The sequence below is a fragment of the Jaculus jaculus genome, chromosome 1 (assembly GCF_020740685.1).
Source record: "Jaculus jaculus isolate mJacJac1 chromosome 1, mJacJac1.mat.Y.cur, whole genome shotgun sequence".
Taxonomy (NCBI): domain Eukaryota; kingdom Metazoa; phylum Chordata; class Mammalia; order Rodentia; family Dipodidae; genus Jaculus; species Jaculus jaculus.
The window spans coordinates 244,172,327-244,198,020 of NC_059102.1; the positions used below are offsets into that span (position 1 = coordinate 244,172,327).

At 51.7% G+C, this 25,694-nt stretch overlaps 1 protein-coding gene across 5 annotated transcripts in view; it reads right to left on the bottom strand.

Annotated features, from left to right (window-relative positions):
* Nucleotides 1-25,694, bottom strand: part of Nav1 (neuron navigator 1) — a 204,140-nt gene that overhangs the window by 161,254 nt on the left and 17,192 nt on the right. For 3 of the 5 annotated variants that reach the window (XM_045152017.1, XM_045152013.1, XM_004670693.2), the window contains exon 3: nucleotides 18,557-19,372. In XM_045152017.1, coding sequence (XP_045007952.1) covers nucleotides 18,557-19,372 — 816 coding nt within the window. Of the gene's footprint in view, nucleotides 1-18,556; nucleotides 19,373-25,694 lie in introns of those variants that run through there. The other 2 variants (XM_045152035.1, XM_045152026.1) reach the window with 1 other exon arrangement.

Consider the following 25,694-nt stretch of genomic DNA (forward strand, 5'->3'; position numbering starts at 1 on the left):
GTCCAGACAAAGCTCCTTTTCACCCTCATAAGCCAAACCTCACAGTACATAGTTCTTACTGCATTCAGGTCTTTCAACTCTGGCCAGAATAGTCTATCAAGCTGTACTTACAGCATTGCAAGGCATCTCTTAGGCCAAAATTTCAAAACCTTCCACATTCCTCTTGAAAATCAGCTCCAAAAGTCCAAAGCCACACAGTCAGGTGTCTAGCAGCAACCCCATTCCTGGTACCAACATTACTGCTGACAGAAATCACATGACCAAGGGCCAGAGAGATGGCTTAGCAGTTAAGGTGCTTACCCGCAAAGCCAAAGGACTCAGGTTCGATTTCCCAGGACCCATGTAATCTAGGTGCACAAGGTGGCACATGCATATGGAGTTTGTTTGCTGTGGCTGTAGGCCCTTGCATGCCCATTCTCCCTCTCTCTCTACCCCCCCCAAATAAATAAATAAAAATAAATAAAATATGAGCTGGGCGTGGTAGTGCACGCCTTTAATCCCAGCACTCAGGAGGCAGAGGTAGGAGGATAACCATGAGTTCGAGGCCACCCTGAGACTACATAGTGAATTTCAGGTCAGCCAGGAACAAAGTGAGACCCTACCTTGCAAAACCAAAATAAAATAAAATAAAAATAAAAATACTAAACAAATAAAGAAATAAATCACCCAAGAGCAGCTTTTTGGGGGAAAAGGGTTTATTTTGGCTTACAGATTCAAGGGGAAACTCCACAATGGCAGGGGAAAGTAATGGCATGAGCAGAGGGTAGACATCACCCCCTGGCCAACATAAGGTGGACAATAGCAACAAGAGAGTGTACCAAACACTGGCAAGGGGATACTGGCTATAATACACATGAGCCCACCCCCAGCAATTACAGTGCCTCCAAGAGGCGTTAATTCCCAAATGTCCATCAGCTGGAAACCTAGCATTCAGAAAAGGCAAGCTTTTATAGGGGACACCTGAATCAAACCACCACACCCAGAGAGTGAAAAGATGAGTGTATTTGCAATGCAGGTAGCAGAAAGTCCAACCGGCAGCAGGTTTGGGGTCAGGATGCAGCAGGAAGAGGCAGAGGCCTCCAGGGAAGATTCTCCAACCAGGTGACTGTAGAAGAGGGGCTGATGTTACACTCATGACGTCAAGGCAGCTACACAAGACTTATATAATACTACACCCATCAACGTTTTGTCATGAGTGATAGAACAAGCCAAAAATAAATAAATAACAGACACAAGAAACCAAAATAGAAGAGGGACGAGTTGGAAAGAACAAGGTCCAGTGGAGGGGGAACAGTGGGGGGGATAAAAGAAGGTAATAGGGGGACATTGTGATCAAAATAGATTATTTAAGCCAGGCATGGTGGCACAATCCTTTAATCCCAGCACTCAAGAGATAGAGGTAGGAGGATTGCCATGAGTTCAAGGCTGCCCTGAGACTACATAATGAATTCCAGGTCAACCTAGGCTAGAGTGAAACCCTACCTCAAAAAAAAAAAAACAAAAAAACAAGGGCTGGAGAGATGGCTTAGCGGTTAAGCGCTTGCCTGTGAAATCTAAGGACCCCAGTTAGAGGCTAGATTCCCCAGGACTCTTGTTAGCCAGATGCACAAGGGAACGCATGCATCTGGAGTTCATTTGCAGTGGCTGGAGGACCTGGCACGCCCATTCTCTTCCCCTCCCTCTCTCTCTCTCCCTCTTACTCTCTGTCTGTCATTCTCAAATAAATAAATTAAATTAAACAAACAAAACAAACAAAATAGATTATTTGCATGTATGGAAGTTGTCAAAAAATAAATAAAACTTCCCCCAAAGAGGATATAAATAAGTCATATGGAAACTTACTTTTTTTGGACAATGGAACACACAGGAGCTACAGATTGTTACCAGAAAATTTTCAGTGCCAGGGATGGGATACCTTCCAGTGAGTTTTGGCCAGGGAGGTCCCTACTGACCCCAAAACATTACAGGCTATTGCTGAGGCCCTTGGTTTCCCACCAGCAGTAGATGGTAAGACCCTATTATTGAAGACTCCACATATTTGAGCTGCAAGGTCACTGAAAAATCCTGCTGGAGCTGAGCTGAATAGCTCCTCCATGTAGACCAACTGACAGAAAGCTGGAAGAAGCCACACTGCATGCAGTTCAATGGGAGAGAGACAAATCACCAGTGAAGATACCCAACAGTGGACACTGCAAGCCTTGTATTTGGCAAGCCAGGCCAAATGAGCCAATGGGTGCAAAATAGTGGCATGTCTGTTATGGGGGAAACCAACTGCCCTCTAATTTGACTGGAGGCCTGCTCCATGGGAGGGAATATATCCCTGACGCTGAAAACCTACAACAGGGGTAGGCATGAGCCCTAGGGGTGTAACGTCTGCTGCTGCTGTCTGGCTAAATGTATATACTATGCTCACCAAACTGCCCTTAAGTAAGCACCTTTCTTAATGGTCATACCCATATGTTAATGCTACTCTCACTTTTGGTTATAGAAACCTTCTCTTTTCAGATGGCAGTGACCTTGGGATGACTCAGGAAGCACCATACTGCTGAAAAGAAGAGACAGAGTGCTCAGCACTGAAATATCTCAATCACACCTTCCATGGCTCAAGGTCCACTGTGGAAGAGGTGGTGGAAAGAATGTAAGAGCCAAAGGAAGGGTAGGACTCCTTACAACGTGCTCCTCCAGACACAAAATGGCCTGGATATCCATGACCTCACAGTGTCTGACACTACCTATACAAGACCATTATAATAGGAGGAAAAGATCATGACATCAAAATAAAAGAGAGACTGATTGAGAGGGGGAGGGGATATGATGGAGAGTGGAGTTTCAAAGGAGAAAGGGAGGAAGGGAGGGAATTACCATGGGATATTGTTTATAATCATGGAAGTTGTCAATAAATAATGAAAAATAAATAAATAAAACTTCCCCAAAAGCCAAAAAAAAAAAAAGAAGAAGAAGAAGAAGAAGAAGGGAGGGAAGGAGGCAGGCAGGGACTGAGCTGCGAGATCTGAATGCCCGCAGCTCACCTCACCTCCTATCTCTCAGTCAAGAGGGGACAGATATGCTCAGAGAGGCCTCCACCCGCCACTCACACTCTTGCCCTGGCCCTCCAGAGAGATGGGGGGGGGACAGGGGAAGAAGTGGGGCTCTCCTTAGCCGGTTCCGCATCTGGTGTCCTTCTTTGCGTGCTTGGCTGCGGTTGGGACAGATGCAGAGGATGGGCTTCTGCCTGCTTCTCAGAGCGTCCCACCTCTAAGGCAGCAGCTGGACTCTGGACAAACAGTGCCAGGAACCGACAGGGTTGGGGCTGCAATGCCAGTGGGCTATCCGTGGAGGGGGGGGCGTGAAGAAAATCAACTGGTTCCAGAAAAGAGGTCAAAAGAATACAGAGCATTCTGTAGGCATGGCTGCCACCCCGGGGTGGGGGGGAGGCTGGAGGCTCCTCTCCAGCCCAGCAAAGGGAAAATGGGGGACACTTTGGTGAGGAGAGGAGAGGCTGGAAGGAGGGAGCACAGGGTGCTGCTCAAACGCAGATCTAAGGCAGGCGCATGCAGGCTAACCAGCGTCGCTTCGGTGTGCTCTGTCTGAGAGAGATCTGGAAGGGAGTTAGCATCGTGGGAGACATGCTTTTGAACACAGGCTGGTGCACACAAGCAGGGCCTAAGGAACAAATCACCCAGTAGACACAGACACGAGGAGACAGCACATTGAGGCAGGAGCATTCAGGAGACAGCAGCCTGGCCACCAGCGAAGGGGGAAGGGCTGGTGGCCGAGTGGCGGGCTGATGGCAAAGTGAGAGGCTGAAGGAGCTAAGGGCCCGGGAGAGTAAAGACTGTGCGCACTAGAGGCGGTGGAGTGTACAAGAACTGCGTGTGCCCCCATTTGACTGGGGTGCCTGAATGCAGAGTTGGGTGTCCCCATCAGGGTAAGGCGTAGCAGAGGAGCAAGCCTGTGTGTCTTGGCTTCAGACTAGAGATCCCGGAGGGCAGGGCTGTGTCTCATTTCTCAACATCCTCACGTGGAGTGGGCAGGTAATCACCTTATAAAACAATCACATGTTGGGAGTGTCAATATTCTAGGTACTCTGCTCAGAGCATTCCACACAGTATCTTATTTAATCATCACAGCACTCCTGCAGGCTGGGGTTTTGTTTTGGTTTGGTTTGGCTCGTTTTGCTTTCTTGCTGGTGATTGAACTCATGGCCTTGTACGTGTCAGGTGCAAATTCAACCATGGAATTACATTCCCAGCCCCTGTTATAGAGACATTACCCAAAGCTGAAGATCAGAGAGGCTAAGTGACCCAGGGTTTCAAAGCGATCAAAGCCAGTTAATTCACAATGAGGATTTGAACTCAGGTCTGTCTGACTTCTGTGTTATGCATTTGGCCACTATATTCTGTGCCCCGCCCCTCTCCAAAGACCTCAAGGGAATGAGGGCAATGACTTTGGGCTGCTGCCGACAGCTTGAACTGAGAAGCTGAGAACTTTATGAGTGTGATCCAAAGATGCAATTTCAGGGGGAAACTCAATCTCTGCGGAGTGTGAGAAAATGGCAAGAATCCATCCCCTGCCCGGGCATAGGCTGGGCTCCTTTGGCTCCAGAGTAGAGCAGGCTTCTCCAGAGTAAACTGCTTCCTGTCAGCCATTGGACACACCATCCCCTAGGGCAAGGCCAGGGAGGTCTTCCCCACAGCCCAACACTGGCCCCAGCCCCATATTGATGGGAAGTAAAAGGTCAGATCCAAACCCATCCACCTGTCCCCCCCGCCCAGAGAAGGAAAGACGCCAGGATGTCCTGGCCGCATTCCTCCACAACTGTGCTCCCAGCTGTGCGAGCACAGGCCACGGGGTTAGAGCTTTCATGCCTCAGCCCTGGGAACTTACGAAGACCACCAACGGTTGTCAGCCAATGGGGACAGGCTAGGTTAAAGCCGTGGATCAGGCCCTGCGCACTCTCATCGCTAGCCAGAAACAAGCAAGTTGCCGGTGTTCATCCTGATCTCAATGGGAGCTAGGGGCTGGGCTATGGGTTGGAAATGGTAATGAACTTGAACTCAGAGGGCTAGCCACTCTTTCCAATCTGTCCTTTGGGTCAATCACAGTCCCCTCCCCAGGGTTAATCAGTTATCTCTTGGACACACTGTGGGCCTTCATACTGTACCACGTGAACTGGGGGATCAGAAGCAGTCAGCCAGTGGTACCAGAGGGTACATACAGCAGGCCAGAAGCTGCGCAGGCCGGGATGCTCAGGAGTGTCAGCTCCCTTTTCCCCTGGAGACCTGGCTGATTCCAGAGCTCCTGTCCCATGCCCTGTGAGACACACTCTCTGTCCCATAACAGAATCCCTCTTTTGTTTAGGCTGGCTCCAGAGGGCTTTGAAAAACACTTCTAAGAGTGTAAACTGAATTGAAACAGGATTAATGACTGGAGCCAAATTGTGAGTGGAGTCATCCCTTGGGATGACTGGTCAGCACCGGGGTCTGAAGTGTCGCAGTGGTCAGGATGACGAAGGACAACTGCAGGCCACCAGGAGGGTGGAACCGAAGTAGCTATCGATTGCCTATAGTGTGCCAGGGTGCTCTCCACTTCCTCTCCTATTTCAGCCTAATAGTGGCCTTCAAATACCAGGTATTGGCCCCAGCCGGTAGACGAGGAATGGATTCAATGAGGTCCCCAGACAGCCAGGAGGCAAGTGGGTCTGAACCTTTCCTTGCAGGTCTCCAAAGGTGGTGACCTATTACTCCAGGTAGTCAGGGACCCAGAGACATATTAGACTCCAGGCCAAGGGCAGATCCAGAGTCTTCAGGCACATCTGGCCCCTGTAGCAGACAAGCTGACCCTTCTGGACCACCAGGATAAGTCTTCAGAGTGGAGGAGTACGTAAACATGGTGGGAACATGTGCCAGCTACTCCACCAACGTCCCCAGTCTGACAGCAGGTACCCAAGTGGATTCAGGGGACCTTCTATGCTCCCAAAATCACCAAGTTCTTAGAAGGAACATTAGGGTGGAAGCACACAGGGTCGAGGCAGGAAGATCTGCCATGCTTGCAGCACACTGCAAGGCGAGTTTTTCCATGGACAAGGCCATGTGGCACAGTGGCTATGAGGCAAGTGCTTCACAAAGATCTAACAGTTTCCCATTGGTAAAATGGGGGCAGAAATAGTATCTAATTCTGTTGCTCTGAAAATGATGGATGCATGGAAAGTGCACAGACCAGTGCCTGGTGCATAAGACGTAATGAATGATGGATATTATCACAAATCTTAGCCCTGCCATGGAGCTAACATCCTCCCTCTGGATGCAGCAATCTGGAAAATCTAATCCAGAAACTGAAGGTCATTTGCAGGCGGAGATGGGCAGAGACAGGAAGAGGGAAGCTGTGCCCCCAAGATACAGATGGGACTGATATCTGCAGCCACACAAGACAAGCTTCTGCCTCAGCCTTTCCCCACGTGATGTCTCCCCTCCCCAAGTACTCCAGATCTGGAAGCTAGGAGAGTACAATCTACCTAATCTGCTTTACCAACAAGAAGACCGAGGTTCTAGAAGCTAAGTAGTTTATTCAAAATGTACTTAGCGTGTGACAGATCCGGGGTTCCAGGCAGAAGGACGAGGCAAATAGCTTTTCCTAAGCCCTTATTTTATGTTTTGTTTTGTTTTTTTTTTTTTCACTATGTAGTCTCAGGGTGGCCTCAAATTCATGGCCATTCTCCTACCTCTGCCTCCCAAATGCTGGGACTAAATGCATGCCCAGCTAATAAAAATATTTTTTTTAAATTTTTATATATTTGAGAGCAACAGACACAGAGAGAAAGACAGATAGAGAGAGAATGGGCGCGCCAGGGCTTCCAGCCTCTGCAAACGAACTCCAGATGCGTGCGTCCCCTTGTGCATCTGGCTAACGTGGGACCTGGGGAACCGAGCCTCGAACCGGGGTCCTTAGGCTTCACAGGCAAGCGCTTAACTGCTAAGCCATCTCTCCAGCCCAAAAATATTTTTTAAAAAGACTTTAAAGGGCTGTAGACAATGGCTTAGCAGTTACAGTGCTTGCTGCAAAGCCTAAGAACCGAGGTTCCATTCCCCAGAACCCACATAAGCCAGATGCACATGGGAGTGCATGTGTCTGGACTTGGTCTGTGGTGGCTAGAAGTACTGGGATAAGGCACGAGACACCATACCTGGCTCATTTTAGATCTCTCCTCTTTCTGACCATCTGGACCCCCTCAGCCCTCTTCCTTCCAATCCACCTAAAAAGCTCCTTCCCAAGAGGCCTCCTGTAGCTCCTGGGCTTCTCTCTGACTAGCAAGTGCCATGACTCTGTACCACAGCTCCCCTCTGCTCCTTGACCCTGCCCAGATTCTCCAGCTCTTGTCTCCGGTTTTGCCGTGGTCTTGCGGGCCCAGGTCTATAGGGATGTGCCCTCCCCTGGCCTCTGTAAACACTCTCTCTTGTACCACCAATTGTTTAGCAGGAGTCCTGCCTCCCAAGGTATTCACTGTCCAGTGGGGGAGGCAGATGCAGAGGGAGACTCCAACAGAGTCATGGCAGGAGCTAGTGAGCAACCACAAATTTACCACCTGGCCTTACAGGAGACCCCTGGGCTCCTGCAGCTTCTTAGGGCTGCTGAATATTTTGCACATAACTCTTGAACAGGGTCTCCCTGAGGTGCTGGGATGCATTTACCTAGACCAGACAGCGCAGCTGACAGTGAGTGCTCAGGAAATGTCAGCTACCATTGCTGCTCATGTCCAGTGTCTCAGACATGCCTGCGTGGCAAGTACACCCTCCCACCACCATGGGGCTTCAGGATGAAGGTACACGGCCGAGGGAACAGCGACAGCATAGCCACCCGACTCCTCTCCCCGTGGGCATTGTCACTTTCCCTGCCGTGGAGACTCACTTCCCCTAGTGCAGCCAGCCAGGCCATGCAGGGACTGCGGCAGCAAACCCTGGGTGCGGTGTCATCACCAAACCCCATGGAGGTACTAAGACAGCTGACCTCTAGGACAAAGCCACCTGGGGAGTTAGTCTCCATGACAAAACTAAGTCACCTATGAGAAAACACCAAGGCTCCTGGAACCACAGATTCCCGTGGAAACACCTCAGCCCAGCAAGGAGAACAGCTTGGTAGATTTCAAGAGATCAGGGGAAGACAAAGGCAGGGAAAGGGGTGTGTCTCAGTGGCTGGGCACTTGCAAGGCTTCCTGGGTTTCACCCCCAGTGCTAGGGGAAAAAAAAAAAAAAAATGAAGGTGTGAGCCTAGGAACTCTCATTCCCTGTAGGCATTCCCACTCCAGAGCGGTTTGCTTCCTCCACTCCCTGAGGGGGACCATCTGCTCCGAGGCTCCGAGCCAGCCAGTCCCAATACTGCCCTACCTCCACTCAAACAAAGCTGGATAAGCAGAGTGCCCTCGTCCACCACACCAGGAGTGTAAGTCCCACTTTTTCACCCTCTGGGGTGCTGTGCATGAAAGGCAAGAGTTCTACCAGTAAGCTGTATCTCCAGCCCTCTTTATACTTTTTATTTTTGGGGGAGGAGGGGTTCCAAGGTAGGGTCTCGTTCTAGCCCAGGCTGGCCTGGAATTCACTATGTAGTCTCAGGGTACCAATCCTCCCACCTCTGCCTCCCCGAGTGCTGGGTTAAAGGTATGCGCCACCATGCCCGGCTCTGCTTGTTCTTTTAACATGGGGAATCACCAAGTTGCCCACTTGAACTCACTCCATGGCCCAGGTTAGCCTTGAACTTGCAGTCTTCTTACCTCGGCCTCCTGAACAGTTAGGATTATAGGTCTACGCCCCAGGTCTGTCTGTGATTCCTTTTACTAATTCCCTAACTTCCCACTTTCTCAAGCTGGCTTCTTTGCAGGACAAGTAATTTAAAAGCTGAAATATAGACTCGACTCTACTTACACCTGCTTTAAAATTAGATATTCTTGAAAATTTTGTTGGGTGTGTTGAATGCATATGTATAATGTCGGCACTTGGGGGGATGGAAGCAGGAGGATCAGGAGTTCAAGATCATCCTCAGTTACACAATGAACTTGAGGTCAGCCCGGACTACCTGAAACCATCCCGAAACACTTCAGTCAGTGTCTAGTCCCAAAGCGGCCCAAAGCCTCCATCTCAGCTGTGTGCTGGTTTGCCCTCCCTCACTGCTTGACAAGTTGCTTCTGACTTCAATGGGATTTTTTAAAAACAATGTTTGGGGGTGGACTAGGGAGATAACTCAGTTGGTAAAATCCCAGCATGAGGACCTCCCTGAATTTGATCCCCAGCACCCACATAAAATGCTAGGCATGCTGGGCGTGGTGGTGCACACCTTTAATCCTAGCACTCGGGAGGCAGAGGTAGGAGCATCGCTGTGAGTTCGAGACCACCCCGAGCCTCCATAGTGAATTCCAGGTCAGCCTGGTCTAGAGTGAGACCCTACCTCGAAAAACAAAACAAGTAAACAAAAATGCTAGGCATGGAGTCTGGCATGGGGATCTCAGCGCTGGGGATGGAAGATAGGCTCGCTGGGGCTCACTGACTCACCAGTCTAGCCTAGCCAGTGAGCTCCAGGCCAGCGACAGACCTAGATGGATGTCACTCCGAGAAGGACGCATGAGGCTGTCTTCTATCCTCCACACGCGGGTACCCTGATCTGAAGAAACAAGTACATGACACAGATGCAAACATGCATACTCACAGGCACGCATACCACACACGCACATTTACTCACGCATGCCAGAAAAAATGTGTGGGGTAGAACTGAGGCTCTGGGAAGCAAGACATCTAGAAGTTAAATTCAGTCCTAGGACTGGTGCTTACTTGCCTTACTGGTTTGGGGCAGATTATCCATTGTTTAGTGCCTCAGTTTCTAAATTTGTTAAGTACCCGGATTATAGAATTGTTATAAGCATTGTCATTTATGATGCAAAAAGCATAAAACAATGCCTCAGACACCAAGCCATTAGTAACTATTTATTATTATTATAATTATACTATTAATGAGCTCGTCTTTCTTTTTCCTCTTTTCTTTATGCCTGGGAAGAATCAGGTATGGAGGTTCCTATATACAAGACAGCTCTTCAGTGTGGGAATACTGGAATCATAGGCCTGGTGGCACCTTAGGGGACCATGTAGAGAGAAGGCAGGGACTCCTGGTTGGCTTACTGCCAGCTTTCCCAAAAGGGAAAGGCCTGTTCAGGGGGTCACCAAGGGCAAAGGAAGCCTGTGTCTTGGAGTCTGAGGAATAACCAGCACTTAGAGCGCTTGTCTGGGAAAGAAGCCAGGCGTCTGAACCCTGCAGTCTCTGCCTGGGGATCTGTTTGGGGAAGTTGTTCCACCACGGTCATATTTCAGATTAAAAAAAAAAAATGGATCCAGCTCTTGTGTACACACATAAACACTCGCACATGTAAATGCACATTGAGTGTGTGCACATGTCCTGGAAGCCAGTAGGTGTGTGAACATTGATATGCCCTAATCTTGGGAACACATGCCATTTACTATAGCTCCTGGGCACATACCATGACACCCAACCTCATCCAAGTTCTAGGGGTTTATGCTACATGCCATGCAACAAACCACGCTAACACTTCTCATACCCTGAGCATGCGCCCAGTGCTGGCTCTCCATGGAGACACTGGGTGCTCCTGATTCCAACCTCCTACACCAGACCACACCCAACAGCAGCCAAATGGTTAACTCTTACCACAGCTCAGGGGTTCCACGGGGACAGGCATCAGGAATGCTCACAGCCTCGCACTTACAAAAGGGCTTGGGCTTGCCCTGTGTTTTGTGTCCACAGCCCCAAGTCACAGGAGTAGCAACACCCTAAGAAGCCGGGGCAAGAGCTGCCACCCAGAAATTAGAAAGCTCCGCAGAGAAACACCCACTCTAGTGGCCTTGAAATGTATCATTGAAATGTCCAAAATAGATCCCGTGGTGGCCCAGGTCAAGGCACGGTCCCCGGAGAGCCCTGGATGCCTGGCTGAGGTTTGGCTGCAGCTGAGTTGAAAAACCGTGTGTCAGACACAAGATGTAGAGCAGTGTTGACAACAAGAACCTGGAACTTTCTGGATGCCAAAGCTCTTAGGGGTGAGCCTATAGACTGCAAAAAGTTATGCTCCTCACTTCACCTACCCATATCAACACCAGGCCAGCCAGAAGGAGCCTGGACCCCTAACAGGTTCCTAATCATGCCTCACTAATAAGAGCTTCCTACCTCTGCATTTTGCACTTCAAAATCAGACGGGGGGGGGGGGGAGGGGGCGGCGTGGTCATGGAGGGCTCAGCAGTTGAGCCCTTCCCACTTAGGCATGAGGGCCATTTGAGCCTGAGATCTCCAAGTTCTGACTCTCCAGAACCCATAGAAAAAGCTGGGTGTGACCAGGCATATCTGTAATCCCAGGTGGGTTTTTTTTGGAGGGGGGGGACAGAGACTGCAGTATTGAGGGGCTTGCTGACCAGAGGCAGCTTTGGGTTGAGGAAGGGACCCTAGCTCAAGCAAACACAAGGCTGAGCAGTAGAGAACTCCACCATCTCCTCTAGCCTCCAGACACAAGCACACGGTGGGCACACCTGCACATAAACGTTCATATACCACGTATCACACGCCACGCCACACACATAAACAACAATCAGAGGGATGGGAAGAATGCATAATAAAGATGGCAAGTCTCCCAACACACCCTGCTGATCCCAGCAAACCTCATTTGTCCCAGACACACACTGCTGCGCTCCCACTGGACGGGCCTCTTGGACACACTCCTGGCCCAAGTCTATTCCTGCCTTGGCCCCCAGCCAGAAGAAGTAATGAGTTGTTTCTGGAGCATCTTCCCAGTCTGCACCCCAATGTCTGCTGGTCAGAAGGAAGCAGAGATGGAGGTTCACTGAATGAAGTGGAACTGGACCCGGGAGGCTCCAGGGTCCTGCTTCCCCTGCCCCAAAAGCAGCAGCGTCAGGGTAGGTGTGGGAAGTGGTGCCTGGAAGCTAAAGATTCTATGGGGCTCCGATTGAGGTCATCTGCCCACGCAGGGCACTGAACTGGGTCTGGTTCTCTAGCCCTTCCTGTGCAAGAGAGAGAAGGCTGCAGGCTCCCTAGACATCAAAAGTATCTGGGTAATCCAAGCAGGGTGTGGGGGGAGGTCAGCCAGCGCAAATGAGAAACAGGTGGCGCCCATTTCCCTTATGCAGGCTGGCTAGCATGAGGATCTAGCACAAGGAGAGGCTGCAGGGACAGCTTCCAGTCTGGGACGGGGTAAAAAATTCAGCCAGGTGTTGCGAGTCCCCAACAGGAAGTCACTTTAAGTTGCAAACATTATGACGAGACAGGAATGTGATTCAGGTGGGGAACTGGACGCCACTGGGCCTGGGAACCAGATGGACAGGTCAGGCTCCTCCACCTATCAGGTCTTATTTAAGAAAGAAAAAGAAAGAGAAGGAGAAGATGGGAGCAGTTAAGGTGCATGCCTGCAAAGCCAAAGGACCCTGGTGCGATTCTCCAGGACCCACATAAGCCAGATGCATAAGGTGGCACGTGCATCTGGAGTTCATTTGCAGTTGCTAAAGGCCCTGGTGCGCCCATTCTCTGTCTCTCTCTTCTCTCTCAAAAAAAAAAAAATACATAAAATATATTTTTTTAAATTTTTTATTTATTTATTTGAGAGCAACAGACACAGAGAGAAAGACAGATAGAGGGGGAGAGAGAGAATGGGCGCGCCAGGGCTTCCAGCCTCTGCAAACGAACTCCAGACGCGTGCGCCCCCTTGTGCATCTGGTTAACGTGGGACCTGGGGAACCGAGCCTCGAACCGGGGTCCTTAGGCTTCACAGGCAAGCGCTTAACCGCTAAGCCATCTCTCCAGCCCCCATTGGGGATTTTTGCTTTTGTTTCTTGGCAAGGAATCGCTTGATTCTGAAAGTCTTATGAGAAGACATGGTGAGATATCAGGTGATGGCACCGAACCACGATGGCGAAGAAGTGAGAAGAGCTCCCAGACCTTTCTTAGCTCTCTCTTCTGCGCTCTATTAGCCCCTATCCTTCTTCCTTAGGTGACGGGAAATCTTCTCGACCTCCCCTCCCCAGTCCCAGCCTGGTTGGGAATTTCTTTTTGCTTGGGTTTTTCTGCTTTTGCTTTCCCTCCTAGCTCGCCCTAAAAATAAATGTCAGAACGTCCCCTTCCCATGAGTCTGTATTCTCAGTTCTTTGGTAAGGTAGATAAGAACCCAAGACCTGAGAACTGCAGCTGTGGGAGTTCTAATCCCACAGAGCTCTTCCCTCCTTCACCAGTCTGATCTAAAATATAAGAAATGTGTGAAAGGATCGGTAAGGATCCAAAAGGCAAATGTGAACCATGGTGGAAATTCTCAGAAAGAATCTTGGCTCAACAAAAAAAGAGCTTTCCAATAAAGAACACTTTCCAGGAAAATAAGGTAGTGAGCTCTCTGTTACAAGGAGCGTGTAAACAGAACACCCACCTGCCTAGGATGCCATAGAGCGATTAGTTTCAGCTTTCAGTGGGTGGCTCATCTAGACAATTTCTACTCTTCCTTTCCATGAAATCCCAGAGCAAGGCTGAGAGAGGCAAACACTCTGCAGAGAGGAGGGGCTTATTTCTCACCGCCTGTCCAGGGATTCACTGCAGCATGCTGCATAGACGGCTCGGCAGCAGGGTGCTGCACGGCAGTGGTGGACCCCTGGTGATTCTGCTGGACCTGGTCAGTGTAGGACCAGTTCTCCCTTGAGCTCCAGAAAACTTCCTGCACCATTCGCCCTGGAGTCACAGGTTGGAGAGGTGGATATGTGTATAGAGGGAAGGGCAAGATGAGAAGTTAGCATAGGAGGAAGCGCTTGTGTAAGCAGCTTATTACAGCCCCGGGAAGCAGACTGGGCAGGGAGCTGGAGGGGGGTGGGAAAAAGAGGGAAGGATCAGGAAACACTCTTGGGGATCCTAGATGACTTGGTGCCATTCAATGTGGCCTGGTCTTGGAGCCACCCAGTGATAGGAAAGGACATCATTCCAGGACATCCTTTGGGGAACAAGAACAGCTCTGGGCACTTCCGCTCCATCAGGACCTTGTGCTCAGATCAGAGGGCCTGACCCTAAGGTCTGTTCATCCACCCATGTGTAACTCTGAGAAGCAGAGCCCAGGCTGTCTTGTGAGGAGACCAGCTTTGGCCATAGGAATCAGGACAAGGCAATGCCAAGAACAGAGGAACAGAACCTCTAGCCCACCCCCTTGGGTGGGAGCCAAGTCTCACCTTGGAAGAAAACATCCTGGACATGGTAGGAAAAGAAATGGTTTCCTAGCCAGGCGTGTGGAGCATGCCTTTTATCCCAGCATTCGGGAGGCAGAAGTAGGAGGATCACTATGAGTTCGAGGCCACCCTGAGACTACATAGTGAATTCCAGGTCAGCCTGGGCTACAGTGAGACCCTACCTCAGAAAACCAAAAAAAAAAAAAAAAAAAAAAAAAAATGGTTTCCTCAAAGGAAGGAAGGAGATCTCGGGCCTGGAGGTTTTGTGCAAGCTTCTGCTCCTCAGTATCTACATTCTTCACCCTTCCACAATCCCGTCAGCTTGAGATCCCATAAGTCCTCTCTGGCTCAACAGCTACTGCCCAGGTAGAAGGGAAGAAGCCCTCTGTCCTTGCAGACCTCAGGAAGCCCTGGAAGAACCAGGCATGGCTCTGGCTGGAAACTCTGTGCTGGGCGCTGGAGAGCTTACACACAGACCTGTGTGCTTTAGGCAGCAGCTCTCTGGAGAATTCACATCTTTACACATAACACACACACAAGGTATTGAACAAAAAGGGCAAAGTGAAGACAGTTCATCCTCCAGTACCCAGAGCTTCCAGAGCACGTCCTCTGGAGCAATCTTCTTCCTGCACTTCTCTCCAAAAAGCCCCAGTAGCAACCAGTGTTTTAAAAAGGCCTAGCTTCTTGCCTTTCTTCCTCAATTCTGTTTGGCCTAACTCTTCTGTTGTCATGGTAACCCCTCCATCCATACCAGATATCTTCTGTGAGGAAGCAGGATTAAGTATTCCAAGTTCCTGGGTTCCTTCGTACTCCAACCTTGGGTCTTTTTAACTACTCCTCTTTGTCCTTTTATCCTGGAGGGCTGTGAAAAAGCTAGATGTTTGGGCCAATAGACTGACTTGGTTTTTTTAAATTAATTAATCTATTTATTTGCAAGCAAAGAGAGAGAGAGAGAAGAGAGGCAGAGAGAATGGGCACACCAGAGCCCCCAACTGCTGCAAATGAACTCCAGATGCATGTGCCACTTTTGAGCATCTGGTTTTATGTGGGTACTGGTGAATCGAACTTAGGTCATTAGGCTTTGCAGGCAAGTGCCTTAGCTGTGAGGCCATTTCTCCAGCCCTAGACTGTCTTTGACTGAAATCTTTAAGACTACGGCTAGTGAAGAGGAGGTGTAATTTGGGACATTACTGTAGTATTGGATTGTCTATGTGAATATAGGTGCTCTTTAACCACCTGGGACGTTCCAACATGGACTCACCACTCCTACCACTAGCCAGGGGAGCGTGTCTTCCACTCACACATAGGGAACGAGCCTCAGAGGAGGATCTGGAGCTTAGAACCTCTAGACAGAGAAATCAGGAACACTACTTTCTGTCCAGCCCCAGCCCCTGGGGCCTTCCTCCAGAAGCCAAAGTCTAAAGATGTCTGATTATTGGAAGTGGCCAATTTCCTTCCCACCTGCAGGCTCCAAAGATTTTAGTGTTTCCCAGTGGGGCCCTAGTTATTTGGCAGCTTCCAAGGTTAGGGAAGGGACAGGGAACCTGACTAGACCATCTGGGCCCCAGCTGACGACTGGGAAAAGGATGCTTAGGTTTCAGTTTTTCCCCTTTATTCCAGGAAGGCTCTTATTTGGGGCTGCCTTCACCTCTGCCTAGTCTCTGCCTCAGAAGTTACACCTTAGCCGCTTCATGGGCCTGAGAAGGTATGAGGGAGCCTGAGTTGACATTGGGCCTAATGGGTAGGGACATGTCTTCATCCAGGAGAGGCATCATATCAGTATTCGTCTCAGAGGCCATTAGGCTGTCTCCAGCGGACACTGGGCACACCTGCACTGACTGACCCTGGGATGCTGCTCAACTCTACTGTAGCCCTCACCTCTACCTGGTGGGTACACTCTCCTTCACACAGGAGAAAGCTTCGCCTACTGTCACCAGCTGGACCCCAGCCATCGGATGTGAAGTACTGCGTGCTATGGGCCCGGACCCACTCCGCCCTGCTTTGGACCTCTCAGCCGGAGACGGTCTAGTGCGCTCAGCGGACACCACCTTCATCAGGCCCCTCTGCGCTTGCAGACTCTCTCCTCGGAGTCAGACCTAGGAGGAGCTGCGACTGAGGACTCAAGAGGAAGTGCATTGCCCCTGCCACCTCAGCTCTCAGGTGACAGGCCCCAATCCTGCCAGCCTGCATCTCCCCAGCTGGAAAGGGAAGAGCTGCCCCTCCTCGGTCACACTATGGCTGCTGAGTGCTCCCCTGGTTGGCAACGTGCTTCAGGAAATGACAACTTCCCAGCAGGAATAAGGAAGCTCAGCCCCTCTTCCTCTGCTGTCCCCAGCCAGCTCTTGGACCATCTGTCAGTTTCTGTGGTGACCTCTCTCCAGAAGCAACCAAAAGGCTTAAGGGGGCAGCGTGGGAAATGCTTTGACTGGGGAGGGACAGATTGGCTAAGTCACCCCAAACAGAGGAAGCCTGACCTTGAAAATAGCTGGGGAGGTGCCCTCTGCTATTCCCGGCCACCACCATCCTCCTCTCTTCCCCTGCCCAAGGAACCCAGAAGGAAGGTTCTTTCTCCTTCCATCCCTTAAGTCCCCGTTCAACCCTGTCTCTCACTTACAATTCAATGACCTCCTTTATAGAACGGCCTCCAGCAAGCCAAGCCTTACTTCCCCAGTCTCTGTCTAAAAACACGGTTCAGTTCCGGTTTTTCACAGCCCTCCTCAGTGCCTGGAATTATTTTATGTTTCCCTTTTTGTCTGTCTTGCTCCACTGGATTGTAAGTTCCTCGAGGGCAAGGCGTCTGACAGGCTCAACAGGCGCAGAGCAGAGAGTGGCATTTTCTGCACGCTCCACGTGGCTATGCCTCCTTTTCACTGACCAGGTGGCTCCCAGGAGGCGCTCTTGAGGGACAAGCCTCTTTCTCCTTTTGCCCTTGCTCAAGCTCCCGATAGCCTCTGCAAAAACGCATCTGCAGCCTCCTACATGAGGGTAGGCAGGATCCCTGTCCCTCCTCATGAGACCCTCTCCCTGGCCCACAAAGGGGGCAGGGAGGCCTCAGGAAGACTGCAGCAGGCTGAACAAATCTACTTCGGCTTAGCAATCGCCGGACCAGCTCCCCCCGTCGACCTCTACCCAGTGGATCACTCCGCCAGCCACTAGCCACTGAGCCCCGCCCCTTCACACACTCACGACACGCCCCTCCCCAGCCCCCAGAGGGGCGGGCAGCTTGCAGGGTACCCAGGACGATAGGGTCCTTGGGCGCCGGCTCCCGAGGACCCGCATCTCAGCCACTGCAACAAGTCCACCTAGCCAAGCTCCAGACCCCGCCTCCCACCTTCCGAGGCCCCAGCATGGCCGGTGCAGGCTTCTAGGCACCGCAGCCAGCATCCGGCACACGCTAGAGCTATTCCTGCCTAGGGACAGGGGCTCTAGGGAAAACGAGCGCAGTTCCCCGGCCGGCTCCGGGGTTTTTTTGCCTAGACACGGAGAACAATGGAGCTGCTCTGGAGCTTCCTCCACCCGAGCAAGCTTTGTTCCTCCCTTCCCGCCTGCTTGGCTTCTATTAGCCAAAGGGCAAAGACCGAAATCGCTGCATAAAAGACCAGACCTTTTCCTAAAAGATCGGGGGGCGGGAGGGGGGCGGTTGCGAAAGAGCCGGAGCTGAGGAAGAGGACTCGCATCCAGATGCTCGCAGCTGGCTGCTCGCCCACCCCCTGGCCCCAAACGCTTCTCCTTGCCAGAACCCTCACACCCGGGAAATCCGACTCGAGCTCCCCACCCAGGATCCACAAAGGAAGTGGAGCCTCAGCTCTGCTCCAGGGCCAACGGGCCCTCACATCTGGTCTCCCCACATCTGTGCTCTAGATGCAGGCTCTCACCAACAGCCCCCGCCCCCCCAGCAATGCTGGGTGCTAGCCTAGTCCAGCGCAGACTACTCCACAATTGATTATCTCCACCAGTACACATTTTGCCATATTAGGACTCTGGACTTCAACATTCAATGGAGCTAATGGTTCTATTTCAGAGAACCCAAGCCCTGCAACCCCATTTTTCCAGCCTCCTTTCAGGCAGGTTAGAGCAGAAGCCCCCGGCTCCCGCCCAGTCACATCTTTAAAACACACTTTTAACCAGACTCAGCTGGAGGTTGGGCCAGCTCTGCACATCTGGGCTTAACGCCCCTCCTAACCTGATCAGCGATCAGGAGAACCCTCCCGAGGGGGAAACTGGAGGAAGCTTCACCATCCCCACCTCTCCCAGCAGCTGTCCAGGAGAAAGCCAGGGGCGGGGTGGGGCGGGGCGGCAGGACTTACCCAGCATCTGGCTGAAGAGCAGCTGCTCCAGGTCGCCCAGCACGGTCACCACGAGCTCAGGATCCACCTTGAGGAAGGCACGCTCCTCCTGGCCCTTGGCAGAGGGCACGGGTCCCGAGCTCTTTTGAGCCTTGGCCTTGCTGGAGAGCAACTCATCATCCGATTTGCCGTCGTCGCTCACCGCCGCCTCCGGCGCCTTGCTGAGAGGCTTGACCTCCGCATAGGGTCCGCGGGGGATCCGGCTCGGTTTGCCCAGGCTGGGAGCTAGCGGGGCCAGCGGGGTCTTGGCACCGCCCGCCGGACCGCTCTTGGCCTGAAAGAGCGAGTGCTCGGACTTGGACAGCGTCTTGGACATGAGCGGAGTCTCGCGGCCCTTGGGCCCCATCTTGCTCAGACCTTTGGGGGCCTTGGCCATATCATCGCTCCACTCGGGCTCGTACAGCTGCAGCTTCTTCTCCGAGTCCGTGAGGAACGAGAGGTTGGTGAGCGACTTCTGTTTGCGCAGGTTGGAGGTCGGCAGCCCTCCGGGGATACGGCTGTCCACGCTGCCGGACTTGAAGACCTTCAGCTCGGCTGCGCTAGCCTTGGCCATGCCGCTGCCGCCGCCGCCGCCCGCCGCCTTGGCGCGCTTGGGCAGCATGCCTCCCCTGCCGTCCGCCGCCGCCGCCGCGGCCGCCTTCCTGCTGGCTCCCCGCGGCTCGTCCGCGCCCTCGTCGCCGCCGCCGCCGCCGCTCAGCTCCACCTCGGGCTGCGCGCTCTTGACGCCGCTGCCCAGCATCCTGCTGCCCGCGAGGAGCGCATGGACGATCCGCGCGTCTGCAGGCACGGGGCGGGGGAGGGGGCGGGAGCGCCGGGAGGAGGGGGCGGCGCAGGAGGGGGTGGGGGGGGGAGGATGAGAAAGGACGGAAGGAACCGCGGAAGAAGGGGAAGAGGTAGGGGAGAGACAGAGAGAGAGCCAGGGAGCGAGACGAGGGCGCAGGGGAAAGAAACGCAAGGAAGGAAAGGAAGGAGCGAGGAAATTGCAGGGCGTTGGGGCGGGGTCCGAGGAAAAGGGGCGGGGCGGAGAGAATACAAATTAAATTTTTTTTTTCAATCAGTCAAAGGAAGCCCCCCCCACGCCCCCGCGGCAGCATCGATGCCCGCAGGCGCTGCGGTGCCTGGGATCGCCGCCCCGCAGCCGGCGGGTCGGTGCTGCGGGCCGTGCAGTGCGGGGCAGCGCCCTCGCCACACTCCGCCCTCCAGCTCCATCCAGCCGAGGCTGCGGGCTGCAGCTCCGAGCCCGGGAAGGAGGGGAGGGAAAGGCGGGGAGCAAACAAGAGGAGAGGGAGGAGTGTGCTCGAAGGGAGGGCAGTGGGGGGGGGGGAGAGTGCCTATTTCTGGCTCGGGAGGGGGAGGTATCTGCGAGCCCAGCTTGGGGGCGATCGAGTGGAGGTGGGGGCTTGGGGACAGAAAGCAGCCCACCAGTTCTCGCTCTGGGCGCAGACGTGGTCCCCTGCCGCATTCAGGAGAAAGCGTCGTTGGAGACGTGGAGGTTCAGGTATAGGGAAGTGAGAGAGGGCATCTTGGGATACAGGAGGGTGAGTGGTGCTGTGGGGCTGGGAGAGATGATGGTAGAACTGGGACTGTGCTCCCTGTCTCTTCGGCAAAGCGTCCTAGGTTTCCTCCAGGAAACCCTCCTCTTACTTTCAATGTCTAAAGCACAAGGTGGCCCTCCCAAGCCATGGCGTAGGACAGGGTGGTTTGGAGAAACAGGGCCCAGGGTTGACAGGGAAGGAGGCTGAGAGCCTTAGAGGAAGAGGCTAAACCCTAGGATCAAGGGGCTGAGTTCCTACTCCTGTTGAGTGCATGACCTTGTCAAAGACATTGAACCCCTCTGGCTCCTTGTCTCTCTTAAAGTGGTTATAATATCAAAGTGCTCTGGAATCCTTAAGCCTTATGTCAAGCCTAGGGACTCAGGAGGGGACTTAGCATAGGTCCCTTGGCTGCCAGAGCTGAAGCTGGGCTGGAGAGACCCTTGAAAACATCCTGGATTTATTTATTCATGCCCCTCCCCACCAGTGGCCAAACTGTCTCTCTCCATACTAACCCAGAGCAAGTGTGGCAGCTGTGTCTGTTAAATTGATCTGAATGCTGGGTGCTGGGTCCTGACACTAGCCCAAGACTCCCTGTCTTTCACAATCCTGGGGCCAGATGGAGATATTTCAAACAGATCATAGTAGACAGGATGTACCTAGCACAGACCCTTTGCTGACCTTAAAGATCCAGAGAAAGATGGAGATTCCGCCCTCAAGGAGCTCAATGTCAGGCAGAGAACATAAGGCAGATAATATGAGGCTTAGGGAAATAATAGCCCTGTCCCTGTGAAAATGTAATGTCACACACATTCATCACGGGGAGACAGACAGGCCATGGGTGTGTGTGTGTGTTCTAATTAGAGGAATGTGAAGAGACACTGCCTCAGAGGAGGAGAAGGGAACTAGCTGGGTGCAGAAATTCACCAGTGGTCCTGTGGCCGAGATTGTAAGGCAAACCCTAGAAAAACCAGAGGTGGAGCCAGGATTTGTGAATCCATGTGAAAAAAAATGACAAGCAGTTCCAAGTTGGTTATAGGGATGTAAGTGGTATCAAGTGGCATCACACCAGAACGTGGCCAGGGACGCAGAGTGCTCTGAGGGTGAGGCCAGTCGAGGGGCGTGTGAGTGATCACTCATGCTTACACCCAGACATAACGCCCCAGGTCAAGCAAGAGGTCAGGCCCCTCCCAATCTCACAGGCCACGTTCTTTTTTGGGGGGGATTTTTGAGGGAGGGTATCCCTCTAGCTCAGGCTGACCTTGACTTCACTATGTAGTCTCAGGGTGGCCTCGAACTCACAATGATCCTCCTACCTCTGCCACCCAAGTGCTGGGACTAAAGGCGTGCACCACCATGCACAGCTGAGGCCACTTATGATAATATCACAAACTCTCACTTTTCTTTGTCTTTATGGGGTATTTCTACATATTTTAGGCTGACATGGAACTCAAGATCCACTCATCCTCAGTGTCCTAAGTGCTGGGGTTATCAACAAACCATCATTTCTAAAGTCCTCATCCTTACTGATCTGTTATTCTGTAATTTACACAAGATTTCCTTAGGGAACCTCACTTCCTTTGGGAATGCAAGGACACTCCTGGACTGCCTTACCAGGTTATTTGTTTGTTGTTGGTAGACTGTATCCTTGCATTATCAATCTATTGCCTTTTTAGTATAGGAAATCAGTGAGAGAGTTACCATCCTGGCTGAACAATACTGCGTCCACTGTGACCCATCCACCCACGTCTATGCTTCAGGCAAAACCTGCTGCTCTCTTCCCTGGCTTAATCTGGCCTCATCTCGGGTATCCATGTCTTAGGTTAAAGTCTTTGCTGTTATTGTGAAACACTCTCCTATATGCTGCTCTGTCCACCTGTACTTATTTGGCACCGGATGCCCACAGCCCCTGAGGTCTGACCTTCCTTCCGCCCTGGTTGTCGCCCTCCCTCATTTGATCCTGTGTCAGCCTAGTCCTTCCTCTTCTCTGTAACTTCTTTGTTCCTCTGTGCCTCCTCTCATGGGATATCATATTCCCCAAATCCCAAGTCCTTTTCCTTCCCTCGGTAAACAGCCCCTGATACTCTACTTCCTTTGAGAAGATATTCCATAAGAAAGGTAAGATCGCTTCGCATCCTTTTGGCTAAAGTGAGTTGGTATCTGTTCTTATCAGAAGACAGTCCCCTCCCTCCCTCCTTCCCAGATAACACATCAGCTGTCAGGAAAAGAGTGTCTATGCACACCCCATGAGCTAATTCAGTGGCAGTCTTCCCTCTGTCACTCTCGAAAGGATCTTGCCATAGGCAGGTAGTGGTCCCTTTAAACAGTCTCTTGGCAGCTTGGAATGTTCCACAGCTCCCTAATTCGACTTTTCCCTCTATCTCACTCTTTTTTTGATTTCCTCTCCTATCCCCTCAGTTTCCTCTTCTGCAGTGGGAATGCTCTGCTGCCGTGGCAACAGCCATTGCAGCACCAGTCGATAAAGTCGACATGAACAGAGCATTTCCTTCAGTGATTACTGGAAAGAGGGGATCTGCCCCGCCACAGTATCCCCCTAGACCAACCCTAAGCCCCTCCTGCCCGGCCATTTTCCCCTTCCCCACCCTGTGAAAATGGCAGGCCTGCAATACTTCATTCATGGCACAGGCAGAGACCAGTGATCAGCAAGGAAGTGCAGGGTGAGGGCTGGGCAGAGAAGGGGTGCTGGTGAGGTCAGTAACCTTCTACCAGGGCTGGCTCCAGCCAGTTCCCACCAGGCTCTGAATCATGGGTGTCTTCAAGCTCTAGCTTCCTAGAGTCAGACTTGTCACCTTACTTTTCTCCCTCCAGAGACATTGGTAATGTCTGGACTGAATGTCGAATGGGTGACTTGACCACATCTGTTGACTGATAACTTAGAGCAATTTGAGGAATGAAGACGTAGGCCCAGGGCCAAGGAAAGGCGTGCTGTGGGATTTTTTTACACTCTCACACCCCTGTGGTTGGAAACAATATAAGCCAGGGAATCCATGGGAGAGTTGGGGCCCTCTGCCCATGGAGATGAGGTTAGGAGAGCTGGGGGAGGGCAGTAGCAGAGAGGGGAAGGGGAATGGAGGGCTAGGCTGTTTCTACCCTTATGACCTTGAAAGGTGACCTTGGAGGAAAGGGGTGTGAGGGAGAGCGTTGTAAACAGAGGAGTCCGAGGTTGGTTGTAGGACTAAAAACAAGAGTAGGGACAAGCAGTGCCCTTCTGTGCCCACAGCCAGGATCTGGGAGAAGGGCTAAGAACCCACCACATGGCTTTGGGAGCCTCACCAACAGGGATAGCACTAGGGCTAGGATATACTTTGAAACCATTAGAATTTGCTGGTGTGCCAGATGTGGGTGTTTATAGATCAAGAATATCCCAAGGTTTTTTTTGTTTTGTTTTGGTTTGGTTTGGTCTTGGTTTTCTGAGGTAGGGTCTCACTGTAGCCCAGGCTGACCTGGAATTCACTATCCAGTCTCAGGGTGGCCTCGAACACATGGTGATCCTCCTACCCCTGCCTCCCCAGTGCTGGGATTAAAGGCATGAGCCACCACACCGGCTGAAGAATATCCCAAGGTTTTGACCTGGACAACTCAAATGGTTTTTGTTTTTGTCTTTCTGTCCAGGCTGGCCTTAAACTCATAATCCTCCTGCCTCAGTTTATCTTGGGTGCCGAAATTAAACGATGTTCCGCCAAGTCCAGCTTTCCCAGGTTCTTCCTGCAGCCTGATACCCTTTCTTTAAAGATGCCACCCCCAGCTCTGCGGCTCACACAATTCACGGCTTTTCTAACACCCGAAGCCATGGTTCAGCCTGCACTGTTTGTGTTTCCCAACAATCTGGCATTGGTTGAACTTGCTCTCCAAAGCATCAGAGTCCCCAAGCACACAGTGGGTTCTCAGGAATATTTGGTTAGTGACGACTGGTGAAATGAATGAATGCGTGACTTGGAACAGATGTGTGGGGATTGTAAACAGCAGTGACCTCTCAGCGCCCTGTGGTGAGACGCTGCACAGCTGGCTGAGGAGTAGAAGCCAGACTTAGGGGATGGTGTCCGCAGTATCTTTCCTCATTTCTCCAAAGCCCTGGGCCATGAGGAAACTACTGACCCTGTCCTTGCCCCTTCTAGGGAAACTTCCTATCTTTAGGGCAGTGACCTTGAGACAGTCAGTAATGAGACTTGCTCCTGTTCCCAAACTTTTACACTGCTCAGATGCACTGGAGACAGGGGTGAGTGAAAGTGAGATGCCTTCGCAACCCAGGCTCCCTGGCACAATGTAGTAAACCCAAATAACAGGCACAGTGATGTAACATGAACACTCCAGCATGCTTACACCTCCAGGAAGTCCTCTTAGATTGTTCCCCCCTTACTTCCTACCTTTGCTTTGCTGTGAAGTTGTCCACATTTCTGTGGACTCTGCAGGTCCCTAGCATACCCTTTCGGCCACCATCCCCCTCCCCCACAAAGATTTCCTGAGCTCAAAGGATATGGATTTTCACTGTGGGCCCACAGGTCTTGCCACGGTTCTGACAGTCACTGACTCCTCAGCAGCCCCATTTAAGGTCCTTTCATGGCTCAGCCTTATGACCTGTGGTCCTAGAGTCCTGCTCACTCCCAGTGGATGTGGCAGTCCTTGCAAACCTGAGCCCCCCACCCTTGAGTCTGCCCTAATCTCATGTCTTGAAGGTCCTAGGTTCACTTCTGGACTTGCTATGTGGCCTTAGAGAATGTCTGTGTGCTCTTTTACTCCAGCTACGTGTGTAAGGAATTGGTTGGCATTAAGAGGATTAGTAATGGGCTGGAGGGATGGCTTAGCAGTTAAGGCATTTGCCTGCAAAGCCAAAGGATCCAGGTTCAATTCCCCAGGACCCACGTTAGCCAAATGCACAGGGGACGCATGCGCCTGGAATTCATTTGCAATGGCTGGACGCCCTGGTGCGCCCATTCATTCTCTTTCTCTCTCCCCTTCTTTCTCTGTCAAATACATAAATAAAAAAGTAAATTATATATAAAAAAAGAGGATGAGGGCTGGAGAGATGGCTTAGCGGTTAAGCGCGCGCCTGTGAAGCCTAAGGACCCCGGTTCGAGGCTCGGTTCCCCAGGTCCCACGTTAGCCAGATGCACAAGGGGGCGCACGCGTCTGGAGTTCGTTTGCAGAGGCTGGAAGCCCTGGCGCGCCCATTCTCTCTCTCTCCCTCTATCTGTCTTTCTCTCTGTGTCTGTCGCTCTCAAATAAATAAATAATTTAAAAAAAAAAAAAAAGAGGATGAGCAATCTCTACTCACTCTGCTCCTGGAATTCCATCAGGGAAAAGCAGAAAGAAAGATCTAATTTGGAACACTGTCTAAAATTTAAAATCATATCTCCTTGTTCCTCTGGCCAATAAGAAACCCAGGAGATGTCCACATGTTTCCCACATGTTTATGTTCTATATGTTGCCATGGCAACTGCCCCATATACACAGCTGCAGTGGTCATTGCACACTGGGCTTCACATGAGCTTTATACCACCCAGGTATAAGGCCCTTGGACCAAGACCAGCCCAGAGTGGTTGTCATGA